The sequence below is a fragment of the Oryx dammah genome, unplaced genomic scaffold, assembly GCF_014754425.2.
Source record: "Oryx dammah isolate SB20612 unplaced genomic scaffold, SCBI_Odam_1.1 HiC_scaffold_25, whole genome shotgun sequence".
NCBI lineage: Eukaryota > Metazoa > Chordata > Mammalia > Artiodactyla > Bovidae > Oryx > Oryx dammah.
Window position 1 is genome coordinate 104,147,927 of NW_024070209.1, and position 14,241 is coordinate 104,162,167.

General features: G+C 58.2%; 1 protein-coding gene across 1 annotated transcript in view; it reads right to left on the reverse strand.

The window, feature by feature from the left end:
• Positions 1–10,451: 10,451 nt before the first annotated feature.
• LOC120852178 (ficolin-2-like) overlaps positions 10,452–14,241 on the reverse strand; it is an 8,939-nt gene continuing 5,149 nt past the window's right edge. The window contains 6 exon segments of the mRNA XM_040225599.1: positions 10,452–10,926; positions 11,926–12,060; positions 12,929–13,021; positions 13,024–13,057; positions 13,522–13,649; positions 14,042–14,074. Of these exon segments, the coding sequence (XP_040081533.1) occupies positions 10,460–10,926; positions 11,926–12,060; positions 12,929–13,021; positions 13,024–13,057; positions 13,522–13,649; positions 14,042–14,074 (890 nt within the window). The 3' untranslated portion in view covers positions 10,452–10,459.

Below are 14,241 nucleotides of genomic sequence, written 5' to 3' on the forward strand. Positions count from 1 at the left end.
AGACACAACTTAACGACCAAGCGTGCGCTCGACCTCTCAGCCTAGAACTAAGATTCTCCTGGAAAGGACCCTCCTTTATAGATGTTATAATTAATATCGTGGAATTGAATATTGAACAATCCCTCTTGAAAAAAATAATTTCTTAAGTGTCGTTTCATTATCGTGGAAGGCAAAAATAAAAGTACTGAACAAGAAGCATTCTTTACTTGACAAGCCAGAAGATTTTAAAGTGTCAGGTTTAAAAGCTGCTTAATTGAAAGGTGGGCTGAGAGTTTAAAAAAATGATTTTCGTAAATAATATGAGCCTTGCCATAATTTATTTATAAATACTCTTGCTTTGGGGACTTGAGAAGACTTTATTTTTTAAAGTACTTGTGAAAATGAGGTCAAAGGTATTTGGACGAGCAAGGGGGCTTGGGAACTAACTTCATGTAGTAGCGGATTCACGCGCATTATATGCACATCTGCCTTGCACACAGGTGCGTGTCTGTCCATGAGGGGGCCATGGAAAGGTGTAACAGCTGGAGGGCGTCTGGAGACCCAGGGGTCCCCGAGGAGGGAAGACGCTGGTCCTGTTTCCCCCAGGCCACCAGGGCTGCCTTCCAGGAGCAGGGCTTTGGGGCCGGCTGGGAGCCCGAGCACGGGCCAGGCGTGTCCCTCGACGGGCCCTGCCCTCCTCTCCTGCTCCCCCAAGCACCCGGGTCTGCGCTGGGGGAGACAGAGGCAGAGGTCTAGGTGGGGCGGGGGGTGTGCTGTGCACAGGCCCAGGTTCTTCACTGTGGCCGTGACTTCTGCAGCGGGGCGGGCACAGGTCCAGCCTGGCGGGGACTGGCTTGGTGGCTGTGACCCCCGACGACCCCTAGAGAGATGAGCTCCACTGAGACACCTCTTGTCTGGACGGCCCTGGCAGCCCGCCCGGAAGTCCAGCCGGAGGAGGAGGGCGGGCCTCCCAATCCAGGCAAGCGAGGCTGGCCCCCACCCCCAAGACAGCCCCCACCCTGAGATGAAGTGACAGTGCCCTCGGGAACAGGGTGCACCCCTCCCCTGGGTCTCCATTCAGGGCCCCAGAGACGGCGGCTGATCTCAAACACAGGTTTGTGGAGGGCATATTGGCCACCCAGGACTGTCTGTGCCCTCTGAGGTTAGGGGCTCCCAACGAGGAGGGCCCCAGAGAGGGCGGCTGATCTCAAACACAGCTAAGTTTCTGTTTCAGCCGGTGACAGGCAAGGGTTCGGCACCCACGCAGCCCTGGGCTCCTTGGGCTCTGCCAGGCTCAGGCGGTAAAAGCTGGGGCAAGTCGCTTGACCTCTCTGAGTCTCCTTTGTTATGTGACTCGTGGTCCCTGGATTGAGGCCACTAAGTGGGAAACATGGGGTCAGTGGGGCTTCCCCGCCGGCTCAGTGGTAAACAGTTCGCCTGCCAGTGCAGGAGATGCGATGCAAGAGATGCCAGTGAGATTCAAGGGTTGGGAAGATCTCTTAGAAGAAACAGTGGCAACCCACTCCAGTATTCTTGCCCGGAAATGGACAGAGGAGCCTGGGGGGCTGCAGCCCACGGGGTCGCCCAGAGCCAGACACGGCTGAGCGGCGGAGCGCGCGCGGGGGGCGGTAACCGAGAGCAAGCCATCACCCAGCCTCCCCGCTGCCCTGACTTCCCAGCAGCCTCTTCCTGCTTCCACGGCCGCTCTCCGTGGCCTGGCCACCTGCCTGCCTCCTCCTGTACCAGCCTCTGTTCCCGGTGGGAGCTTCACAACCCGGGAGGAGGAGCCTGCTGGCTGGGGTCTGTCGTAACCCCTCCCCATCCCAGCCTCCATCCCTGCCCCCGCCCCTTGGATGCCCCGCCACGGGTGTGTCCTGGGGACCCCGCTCTGCTGGGTACACCGGCCAGAATGGGGACTGGCGGGCGGCCCTCTGTCCTTCCATCGCCTGCTGCTCACAGGCGCCCAGGATGTGAGGTCAGCGCTGCAGCCAGCCTATCCGCCTTCTCCGCCATCAGAGCCCACTGGGGTAACTGGCTTCCCCCGCCTCTCTCTCAGCCTGAGGAACATCACCCCTCCCTCCAGTAATGCTGAACTTTGGAGCTGGGACTCGCCCCAAAGCCTGAAACCAGCCCGACAGGCTCACCCGGACCCCCCCTTCCCGTTTCCTTCACCATGAGGTGAAAAGCTTTTCCAACGATTCCACACCTTAAGAACAGTTTATAAGAAAGGGACTTGGAAAGGCCGTCTGGTCAGTTTCAGGCTTGGCTGGGCCCAGGTGGAACACAGCTCTGCCCACCGGAAGCGGGGTGCCGTCCAGGCTGCATTGGTGATGGTGTGGGGTGCAGGACCAGGGCGGGAGCTGCGCTCCTCTCCGCACACCTGTGCCCTGGGGTCGGAGGGGACATCACTAGGGTGGGAGTGACGGGCTGGGAACCAGACTCTTAGGGGCAAGGAGGAGGGCCTGCCCAGAGCAGGAGACGGCCCGGGGCAGCGTGCCACCCCCGGGAGAAGGAGCACTGCCCTGGGGCGCACAGGCCCCTCTCCCCACTCCCCCTGCACCCAGAGTTATGCCCTAGGCGTCCATCCTCTCCCCTGAGACTCTGGTCGGGAAGAGCGGGGTGACCGCCTTATCCGGGTCTTTCTGGGTCCTCCCGATTTTAGCAGTGAACATCCCACACCCTGGAAACCCCTCAGAGCTGGACAAACCAGGAAGGTTGGTCACCATGAGGGGAGGCTCCGTGGACATTCAAACTGCAGCGTATGGGACTCCCCTGGCGGTGCAGTGGTTAAGACTTTGCCTCCAGTGCAGCGAGTCCGGGAGCCAGGATCTCACATGCCTCAAGGCCAAAAAAAACAAAACATAAAACAGATACAATGTTGTGACAAACTCAAGAGAGATTTTAAAAATGGCCCATGTCAAAAAATTGTAAAACAAGCAAACAACTGTATCCCAGTGTTTAGCAACAGAGGAAACCCTGAGCCTGGACCCCTTCCCGCAAGGCCACGCTGGCCTCCTCTTTTCACTATGCTTGGTCTGTCGCTGAGTCAGGTCTGACTCTTTGTGACCCTGTGGACTGCAGCCCGCCAGACTCCTCTGCCCATGGGATGTCCCAGGCAAGAATCCTGGAGTGGGTTTCCATTCCCTCCTCCAGGGGATCTTCCTGTCCCAGGAATCACACCCACGTCTTGTCCATTGCAGGCAGATTCTCTACCATCTGGGCCACCTGGGAAGCCCATTTTCTTCCCTGGAACGGCTCTATTAGCTTAGTTAACAAAGACAGAAGCAAGCCCTCCCCTCCCTCCATCCCTCAGCAGGCATCTGCAGAGCCCTCTTTGGTGGGTGGGTGAGTCTATGCCCCCTCAGAAGCAGCGCGTGGTCTAGTGGGGGCACCCCACAAGTGTGGAAAAGACTCGCGTGGGGTGACCTGCAGAGGGGGCCTGTGTTTCTTTCACCCGGGCCCAGCCTGCCTCCCTGAGTCCATCCTGCCTCACTGCCTGCCCGGCCTGGCTGGACCTCCACGTTCACCAAGCTACCTGCATGTCGACTGTGGAGGGCAGCCGTGCAGTCTCCAGCCCGACAGGCCCCTGAGAGCCCCTGGTCTCCCGGCGGGGAAGCCCACGCCCCTCAGTGCACCTGTGTGCCGGCCCTGCTTGTCAGAGCGGCTGTCGCCGTGGACGTCTCGGACAGAGGTCACATCGGAAGAGGGGCGGCCGGAGCGAGGGGTGGGGAGGAAGGCGGAAACGTGCTCGACGTGCACGCTGCTTCCGATGTGACTCGGAAGGCGGTTCCACCGAGGGGCTTCTGGGGCTCCAAGGAAAGACCGTGCAAATCCAGAATGTGCGTGCTTCTCTGCCTCGGCAGTCTGAGAAGGCATTACAGAGAAGAAAGAGAAGGGCTTAGGGAAGAATCGAGCCATTTGCCAGCAGGAAAAATAAAACGAAGAGTCCAGCAAGCTGAGATCTTACCAAGTCGGAAAATACCTAAGCTTCGCTAGACCCCCAAAGGAAGGGATAGAACTTTTTCAAAGCTCTTGAGTCCCAAAGAGCAGTGAAGTGGGTTTTTTTTTTTTTTTTGGAATACGGTGACTCAGCCTTGGGTGTAAGATCTTTCCTGCCCAAGCCTGGGAGCTCAGAGCAACCTCGCGTTAAGAGGGCAGATCCAGGGAGGCGTGGAGGCAAAGGAGCAAGGACAGGACCAGACGTGTCTCAGGACGGAGGAGCCGGGCTCCGGGGAGGGGGTGGGAGGGCCGGGATCACCGCAGGGTTCAGCGACCCCAGGCCCTGTAGGACCATGGCGAGTGTGTATGGCGCCAGGGGCGTGAGATCTGAAACTGTGCATTAAGCAGACAGCCGTCACTTACTCACCTCTACAAAGAGGTGGCCCGGGGAGGGACAGAGCAGGGAGGCGGGAGGGGCGACCCGCAACCTCGCCCTTGTCCGAAATCCAGCTCTGGGCTCTGAGCCCACCTTCCTCAGGCAATTTCCTACCCGTTTCTTCTGCCGCCCTGGAGCCACTCAGCCTGGTCGTCATTGTAACAGTGACTAATCAACCATGGGGGGGGAGTGGGGGCGGACAATTATCTGATTCCTGGAGCCTCACAGGAGGCTGCAAGCCCCCCCGCCCGCCCCCGCCACCCCCACCCCACTCCAATATGCGGCACACGTTCCAGCCAGGAAGGTGGGAGAGCCCGGAACCATCTGGAAATGCCCATCTGTCCCAAGGGAGTGAGCACAGCCCTCCCGGAGTCCTGTGCCTGCAAGAGAGGTGTCCTACATTTTAATTGGGGTTGAAATAGAAATCGTCAGATTTCGGGGACAGAAGCGAGGCGCGGCGGCTCCAGTCCATGCTTTTGGGTGGAGCAAGGACCAGCGCCCCTGCAGCCCCGGATGGACACCCGCTCCCTCCTGCCTCAGTGCCCTGTGGGTGGGGAACCCTGCTGCCCCCTTGGACTGTTTTGCAGCGAGGCCGGAGTGGCTGTCTGACCTCGGGGGCACCCCTGTCTGTGCATTTGGCCCTGCTTCTCGGAAGAGCCCTTCCACCAGGCGGCCGGGTGCCCGGGGCTGTAGGATGTCCACACCGTGTGCCCACCACCCTCGGACAGGCCCCATCGACCGGTGGCCTTGACAGAGGAGCTGAGGACATCTTCAGGAAGTGAGACAGATGACCGTGCTCAGCCGGCAGGCTGTGAGGCTCTCGGGGCGCCAGCCATGGAACTGAGCAGGGCTTTCTGGGTCTGACAAGCACGGGTGTCGTGAGCGGCCGGGGTGACTCCTGGTTGCTCGGCTGATGACCCGTGTCACTTAGACGGAAATGTCCTCCCTGAATTAGCTCTGCTCTGCCCTCCTGCGGCACCGCTGTCTCCTTCCACACAAGCTCTGCTCCGATGGGCCAGAGGCCCGGGGCTTTCATTCACTTGCCCTGAAATCATCCACAAGTGCATTTAGCCCTGAAGATAGCATATTAGTGGGTTCCAAGCCCAGCTGTTCCTCAGAGCCATCTGGGGAGGCGCTTAGAATGCAGATTCAGACCAAAAACAAGCTACATGCCCATCAGCAGATGGATGGGCCAGAGGCGGTGGGCTCAGCCGCTCAGTCAGGCCCAACTCTGCGACCCCGTGAACCGCAGCACACCAGGCCTCCCTGTCCGTCACCAACTCCCGGAGCTTGCTCCAACTCATGTCCATTGAGTTGGTGATGCCATCCAACCATCTCATCCTCTGTCGTCTCTTTCTCCTCCTGCCCTCAATCTTCCCAGTATCAGGATCTTTTCAAATGAGTCAGCTCTTCGCATCAGGTGGCCAAAGTACTGGAGTTTCAGCTTCAGCATCAGTCCTTCAAATGAATATTCAGGACTGATTTCCTTTAGGATGGACTGGTTGGATCTCCTTGCAGTCCAAGAGACCCTTAAGAGTCTTCTCCAACACCACAGGTCAAAAGAATCAATTCTTTGGCACTCAGCTTTCTTTATGGTCCAACTCTCCCATCCAAACACATCCATTAGACAGCTAATTGTGAGAAAGGGACAACAGAGGACGAGATGGCTGGATGGCATCACCGACTCAAGGGACGTGAGTGTGAGTGAGCTCCGGGAGTTGGTGACGGACAGGGAGGCCTGGCGTGCTGCAGTCCATGGGGTCGCAGTAAGTCAGATACGACCGATGCCCTGATGCCCTGCAGGGTGGGTCACATGGTCTTCAGGGCACTAGCCCGCTGTGGCCCCCTTTGCCCGTCAAAGCACTTAAAGCTCCTCTCCTCCACCTCACCCCAGACTCTGTGTCCACGTTTCTGTTTGGCACCAGTGAAGAGAGGCTGAGTTTTGGCAACAACACGCCAAGAGGGATAAAGGCTACGCAACTGCATAAGAGCAGCGTCCGGCCGGGTGTTGAATAAAGACACAAAGTGTTTGCATGACAAGGGGGCGCTGAAGCCACAGGGCAGTGAGCTTGCGGGGGCCAAAGACCCTCCTGGTCAGCGGTAGAGGGCAGGGGTGGACGGGGGTCCTCAGACACGAGCACCCCAAGAGTAGCAAAAGTGTCCCCAGCACAAGCTGGAAGAGGGGGAAATCGGGCAATAAAAATATTCGCTAATAAGAGAGATGTGGTGAGAACAAGCCTGGGAGAGCGACTCCGCCCACTGAAACCTTGAGGTGGGGCCTTGGCCCCTCTCCCGCTCAGGAGCGGGTGCTGGGAACAGACCTGGGGGGTGGCTTAAACACACACGCTCTGCTCCCCTGCCAGTGCCATCACTGAGTTTTGAGGATTTGAGTCTGATAGGCACTTGTGTTTAGGAAAGACTCTGCTTTTCTAAAATACATTTGATTTCTGAAAGCTACATATTCAAAAACTTTGCCTAATCTTTCACATTCGACATACGCATCTCATTTTCCCATTTGTAAGGCTTGCAAATCTTAGCAGTCACTTTTAAGGGTCTTTGAATACTACAAATCTAGTTCATTAAACCTTCAAAACTTTGAACTGTGATAATAAGGGTAATATATTCAATTTCTTCTTAGGCATTTCAATTGCCTAGCGACAAAACCTTCTTAGTACTAATTAATTTTTAGAAATCTAATGATTTCACTTACAAATGCAATGAGCCCAGAATTTCTTACGTATTCCAGTATGGTGAATAAACGTACTAAGATTTCTAGATAGCATTACAAGCCTAAGTCAACTGGATAATTACATATTTAACTCCGGATTTATGAGGCTTTCTTTACAATAGACTAGGTTCTTTAAACCTTAAGGGACCATGAGACTCCAAAGCTATCCAGATTTCTTAATACGAAAGTCAAAATTTTATGACTTTTGGTATATTGATCACTTCTAGACTTACAAGTCTTCCTGGGTCTATAAGATGCTTACCTATTAAGGAAGAAAAGTGCAGTTTTAACTAGCGGGCTTTACTTCTGATGAGAGGTGGCGGTCAGCACCTCGTGGGGTCCCGTCAGCCCTGGGTGGGCTGCAGGGAGCCCTCCTCAGTCACCGTGGACGTCAGGGAAAGGCGCGCAGATTGCCAACCCTCCTAGGTCTGTGGTGTGCACTTCCTTTACAAACAGTTATAAAATCGTGAAGTGTGTACACGAAAGTCCCTAAGAGGAAAAGTGAGGTCTGGCTGCTTTTGCTACTGGGCGGCCCACAGGCTGGTCATCACCGCTCAGAATCCCAAAGGCCCGCGGGGTCCCTGTCGCCGCCCCGTCCCACCCAAGTACAAACAGCCTCTTGTCCTCCTGGTTTACGTTTACCAGCTAAGCTGCTGCTGTTGTTCACTTGCTCAGTCGTGTCCGACTCTTTGCAACCCCATGGACTGCAGCACGCCAGGCCTCCCTGTCCATCACCAACTCCCGGAGTTTTCTCAAACCCACTTCCATTGAGTCAGTGATGCTGTCCAACCATCTCATCCTCTGTCGCCCCCTTCTCCTCTTGCCCTCAATCTTTCCCAGCATCAGGGTCTTTTCAGATGAGTCAGTTCTTCACATCAGGAGGCCAAAGGATTGGAGTTTCAGCTTCAGCATCAGTCCTCCCAGTGAACATTCAGGACTGATTTCCTTTAGGATGGACTGGTTGGATCTTCTTACAGTCCAATGGACTCAAGAGTCTTCTCCAGCACCACAGTTCAAAAGCATCAATTCTTCGGTGCTCAGCCCTTTACGGTCCAGCTCTCACGTCGGGGCAGGTGGTCGTCCCAAAGACTGCAGGTCCCTTTAACTTGGAAACCAGTCTCGTGGGCGCAGAACCAGCAGCACGCCTGCCCCTCAGCCCAGCGTCCCCCCAGCCGCCGTCTTGTGTCTCCACCCTGGGTGTGGTCACAGCTGTCCAGCCCCACCGCTGTGTGGCATCACACACAGCTGTCTTTTCATGACTATCCACCCTCTTCCGGGGGCCTTGGGTGGCTGCCAGCCTGGGGCTGCTGTGAAGAGTTTGGCCGTAGCTTCTCCTGGCCTTGGTGCCTGAGGCACACGACGGTCATTTCCACATCAGGCAGTGGAATTGCCAGGTGTGGGCCTGTGTGTCTTCTGCTCTAATAATTAACACCAAACTCTTCCCCAAGTTGGTGGCATCCGTTCACACTGCCACCCGCAGTATACGTAACCCCCCCCAACCCTGCCACCTCACTGACACTTGGTGTGCTCAGGTTTCCAAATCTTATCGGTCCTGATGAGTGTGGAATAGCATCTCATTTTGGTTATAATTTGCAACAAAATAGAGAAGCTTTTTATAAGTGTATTGGTCCTGTGGGTATCATTTTTTATGAAGTGTCTGTTCAAATCTCTTAACCCTTCTTATTAAGCGATTAAAATTCTGTTGATTGGTAGAAGTTCTTTGGGCTTCCCTGGTGACTCAGCAGTAAAGAACCCGTCTGCAATGCAGGAGGCGTGGGTTCAGTCCTTGGATGGAAAAGATCCCCTGGAGAAGAGAATGGTTACCTACTCTGGTATTCTTGCCTGGAGAATGCCATGGATAGCGGAGCCTGGCGGGCTGCAGCCCACGAGCTCGCAAAGAATCGGACATGACTTAGCGACTAAGCAGCAGGGAGTTCTTTAAATGCTCTGGGCGCGGGATCATGCTGGTGTTTTTAAGTGGGTCGTGGTAGACAGAATATGCTCCCCCTGCTAAAGAGCTCCTGCCTGAGCCCCAGGACTGGAAGTGTGTCGCCTTACACGGCAACAGTGGCTTGGCAGAGGCCAAGTGAAGGAGCTGGAGGCAGAGAGAGGGCCTGAGATGCCTGGGTGGGCCCAGCCGGATGCCAGAGTCCCTCAGAGCAGAGGGGCCCTCCCCGCCGCACCCAGAGGGCTGCGCTCCTGCTGCCCTGAGGACAGGGAGAGCCCTGAGCCAAGCAGGGCCAGGAGCTCTGGAAGCTGGAACCAGGGAGAGAACATGCTCCCTGGAGCCTAGAGAAGGAACCCGGACTGGAGTCAACTTGCTTCTAGTCCCGCCACACCCACATGAGACTTCTAGGCTCGACAGCCCTGTGATAACACGTTTCCCTCGGGCATTAAGCCCCTGAGGGGTTGGTAATGAGCTGAGGAAGCAGCAGAAAGCTAGCAGCCACGTGTGACGAAGGGCGTCCCTGGGAGCCCAGCGGCGAAAGGTCCGCCTGCCAGCGCCAGAGCTGCAGCAGGCCCGGGTTCACACCCTGGGTCGGGGAGATCCCCGGGAGGAGGGCATGGCAACCCGCTCCAGTATCCTTGCCTGGGAATCCCACGGACAGAGGAGCCTGGCGGGCTACAGTCCACGGGGTCGCAAAGAGCTGGACGCAGCAGCACGCGCGCACACATGTCACAAGGGATTTCTGTCCCCGGGCGAGTTTCCTTCCGTTTCCTACGCAGTGCTATGAGAAACAGAGGGTCTCGAGTGAATGCGGCTGAACCCATCAACCTTTCCCTTTCCACCCAGCCCCTCTGCAGTCTCGGTTAAGAGGCGTCTCCCTGGCCTGAGAGACAGAGAACCCTCCTCCATCTCCCATCAGGCTGTTGAGCTTCGCACACTGAGATCTGCGATCGTCCAGGGACCAGGGCTTGTGTGGAGTGAGGCTCCTGCCCTTGGGGTTTAGCACGTGGGTGCCCAGCTGCCCTTCCTCTGCTGGGCAGACGCAGCCCTGTCCCGTGTGGACCTGTGTTTGGCGTTTCAGCAGCTCTTGGGGGAGGCTGGCCCAGAGCACGCACTGCACCCACTGGAAGCAGAAAGCCCCTATTTATAGCAAACGCCCCTCCTTTTAACGAGAGTGTTCCAGTCTCACAGTGACCTTTTAAAAGCGTGTGATGTTGGGAGTGAGGTGGGAGGAGGCAGGAGCTTTTAGGGGACGGAGAGGACCGCCCGGTCTATTAACGGCGGGAGCTTAAGGCTTCAGCTGATGCTTGGGGGACATTGGAGATTGCATGTGCTACGGGGGCAGGGGGCCCAAACTGTCCCTGGCTCGGCCGGGCCAGAAGCCCCTGCAGCAGGTCGGTTGTGGGAAAATGCTCAGAAAAGCTCAAGTTCAAAGACGCAAATGAAAACCGGCAGGAAAAAGTATGTCAGAAAGCAAACTCTTTAAAACCATGATTCTTCTGGTGAGGCTGTGGGGCTCGGAATTCAGACGCCGACAGGAGGGGCTAGACCCTGTGGTCCTTACAAGCAGAGGAAGAGGGCAGCGGGGGCCACTCGTGGGCCTGGCCGTCACCGGGGACGGAGCAAAGCTCGTGGAGGCTGCGGGCGGCGAGGTGAGCGGCAGCTTCATCTCCGACACCTTGTAGCTGTAGTTGTACCGGCCCCATGACTTCCAGCTGATGCCGTTGGCATAGCTCGTGTGCGGCCCCTTGAGGTAGCGGCCGTTCAGGTTGGAGGAGTGGCAGCTGTGATACCACCAGGCCCCCTGGAACAGCACGGCACAGTTAGAGGAGCTCTCGTCGTTGTCGTGATCTTTGGTGGAGAAGAAGTGATTTCCGTGGTCCATCAGGGAATCACCTGCTCAGGGAGGGGAGCGGGCGGAGTGGGATGTCGCTGGTCCTAGAGGGAGCCGCCATCGGGGGGCCCTGCCGCCCACCCAGCGCACCTCCCTCTAGAGACCCCCAGGGGGCTGAGAGCCCACCTCGGCCGTGGGGCAGAGGGCACCTCCTGGTTCCGGAACTCCGCACCAGGGCGCGAGACTCCCTCCAGCCTCATCTGTTTCCTCCTGGCTCCCCAGAGACCCCCAGGACCTTGAGGCCCTCTCTTCCCCAAGCCCGTGCCTCTCTCCTGGGCCCTGCCCCCTCCCACTGGCTTGCCCTGGTCATCCCAGGGGCCCAGCACCACCTCACCAGGGGCCCTGGCTCCAGCTTCAGTCCCGGGCATGCAGCTCTCCTCTGGCCCCCACAGTATCCACGGCCCCCATGCCTGCCTGGCCCTCACCTGCACCATGGGTCAAGGGTCCCTGCCCTATTCCTTCCTTGGCGGCTCAGAGGAGGCCACGTGTGTCAAACAGGCGCTTGAAAGCTCCCGTTTGCCATCTCCTCCGGCATCCCGGAGGGGCCTTGCTCTCTGGAACTCTGCCTCAACACAGTCCAACAGGTACCTGGCACCATTCCTGAAAGCGAGTGAACCCTGGAATCTCCAGGATGAGCCACAAGAATTGCCTTCCCACAGTCTGTGACCAGGGGGTCTTTCTGGCAAAGAATATCCCACAGGGTTGATGTTCTGTGGAGCCACTTGGGAACAGGGCTCTAAGGCCCCCTGTGAGATGACTGTCCTCTTCCAGATATTAGTGGGACAGGGTCAGTGACCTCAGAGCATCGCAGGCCCCCACGTTACACAGAAACGCAGGCACCTTCTTGTTTGCAATCACAGATGGGGAAGCCAGGCCCCGAGAGTGGAGCCCCTAGCCCAGGGTCTCTCGGGGAGACAGAGCCAGGACCCCCAGGAGCTTCTCTGCTTCCCCAACCCCGAGCTGAAGCCCCGGCCCCCGCAGTGCCACATGCAGACTCTGACCTGCACTGCCCTCCACAAAGGCTCCCAGGACCAGCTTGTACTTCTCAGCTTCATCCCCCATCCTGAATGACTGATACTTGGCAAATCGGTGGTTGCCTTCAAAGTCCATGAGGTCTACCCGGAGCTCACTGGTTCCTGTTGAAGGAAGGTGTTCGGGCCTCCACAGAAGGGACTCTCCGCCTCCAGGCAAAGGAGGTGGGAATTTGGGTAAATTCTGGAGGGGTGTCTGAACTTGGCAACCGGGGATGACTCAGCGGGGAAGGCGTGAGAAGCTGGAGGTGTGAGGCTCCGGGGAGGCCTCCCTGACTTCTGACGGCTCCCCTTCTCTTCCACCAGCCTCGCCCCAAATCCCACGGTTGGTGCTCCCTGAATGGAATGAAGCCTCGCTCTGCTGGAAACCCTAAATTCTCCTGCAAGCCTCTGTGGATGCCAGGGCAGGAAAGTGTATTTGTATTCATCTCTTTTGCAAGAATTTCAGGCCCATGAGTGGACACCTTCAAGGTTGCCCTGAGGTAGTGGAAGAATTTAAAATAGGATTCACAGGTTTACAGTTGAACTCAGGACCACCCCTGAGGCTGATTCTATGAACCAGAGCAGTGGGCTGAGGGGGTCTGTGTCGGGACCCCCACGTGCAGTGACCAGGAGAAGGAGGGAAGGGGCTCTGTGGGCCTCAGAGCCCAGTTCCAAGGCAGGACGGGAGGCTGGAAGAGAGAGGAGGGCCACCCCAGGCCAGACGGCCTCCTGTCCACTTCCTCCTCTCCGGTTCTGAGGTCTGATTGGTCCTGAGACCAGAAGACATCTTCCCTCCAATAACCCCCCTTCTCCCGATTCTGACCCTCAGAGAGTCTGAGAAGCGCGCCCCCGGCTGGCACAGGCATAGCCTTCCTGCTGTCAGGGGGGAGGACGCAGGGGGCGAGGCCTTCTGCTCCACACAGCCCAGGAGGAGAGTCAGGAGCTATGGGCTGCAGCACTCCCAACTACAGAGCCCCCTCCGTGGCCCTACCCCGGGCGGTCAGGGCGTGGATGTTGTCATTCCCCAGCCAGAACTCGCCCAGCTGACTGCCGAAGCCCTGCTTGTACGCAATCCAGGTCCGGAGAAGTCCACAGAGCCGTCCGTCCTTCGCTGAAAGACCTGTGCATGGAGGGGGGAGCTGGGAGACAGGCCCCTGCTGCCGCCCCCCGCGGGGCACCCCGCCACCCGTGAGCACAGCACCAGTAGCTCACAGCACTCCAGAGGCTGGGGCCCCGGAGGAGGGTCTCATCAGAGACCCCGGGGACCGTCGGGGGAGTACCTACACGTGGCCAGGGAGAACATGGAGACTCAGAGAGGGCAGGCGACGAGCCCAAAGCCACACGCCTGGAGAGGAGCGGGCGCTTCCGGGCCTCAGCCCACGCCCAGGGCTCCGGGCCTCCTTGCCCCTGCCCCGACACTTCTGCTTCTCCCGACCTCAGTGACAGGACAGGGTCAGCCTGAGCCTGGGGCTAGACAGTCTCACAAAGGCCTCTGAAGACTGCTTCCCACCAGAGGAGCCTCCCGGGCATGCCCGCCACTGCCCACGGGCCACGCGGCCGCCTCTGGGGCCCCGGCCAGCTCACGGTCCACCCCCCGCCGTCCGTGATCATGTCACACAGCACGGTCAGGGGCCGGCAGTCGGGCAGGTAGATGGTGTGCCAGCCGCTGAGAAAGTGCCGCCTGGTGAGCAGCTCCTTGCAGGTCCGAGGTCCTGGGAAAGGAAATGGGGGATGGATGCCAGGTCAGGAGCCTGGGCAGGGCTGGGCAGCGGAGGGGGCGGAGAAGGGGACGCCTGCCTGGGGGAGAGCGGCACCGAGGCCTGGGACAGACGGAGGCCACCCCACCTCCCGGAGCTGTCCCCACCGTGGTCTGGGCACCCCACCTTCCAGGGAAAGTTCTAAGCCCCCCCAGGAGGACCACTGTGGAAGACACATGGCATTCAGGCAATGGCCGCCTGTAACTGGGGGTGAGAGATATGCAGAGAGGGTTTCGTCTCTGGATGCTAGAACCAGAGTCTGTGCAGCTGGCCTTCTGGTAAACCGCCCCCACGGGAGCAGGTCCTGGCTGAGGTCCGGGGGTCGGAGTCGGCGTGCGCGCAATCCCCTGTGGCACAAGAGTGAAGCTGCCCCGGCTCTCCTGTTGTGGGAGAGAGGACATGCATGTCACACGTCTGGAAGCAGCCCTGTGCCCCTCACCCCCTCTGCTCCGTGAACACGGCACAAACAGTGGAAACTGTCACCCAGCTCTTCCAGGACGGACAGCCCCCAGGCCCGGGCGGCGGCTCCAGGACCGACAGCCCCCAG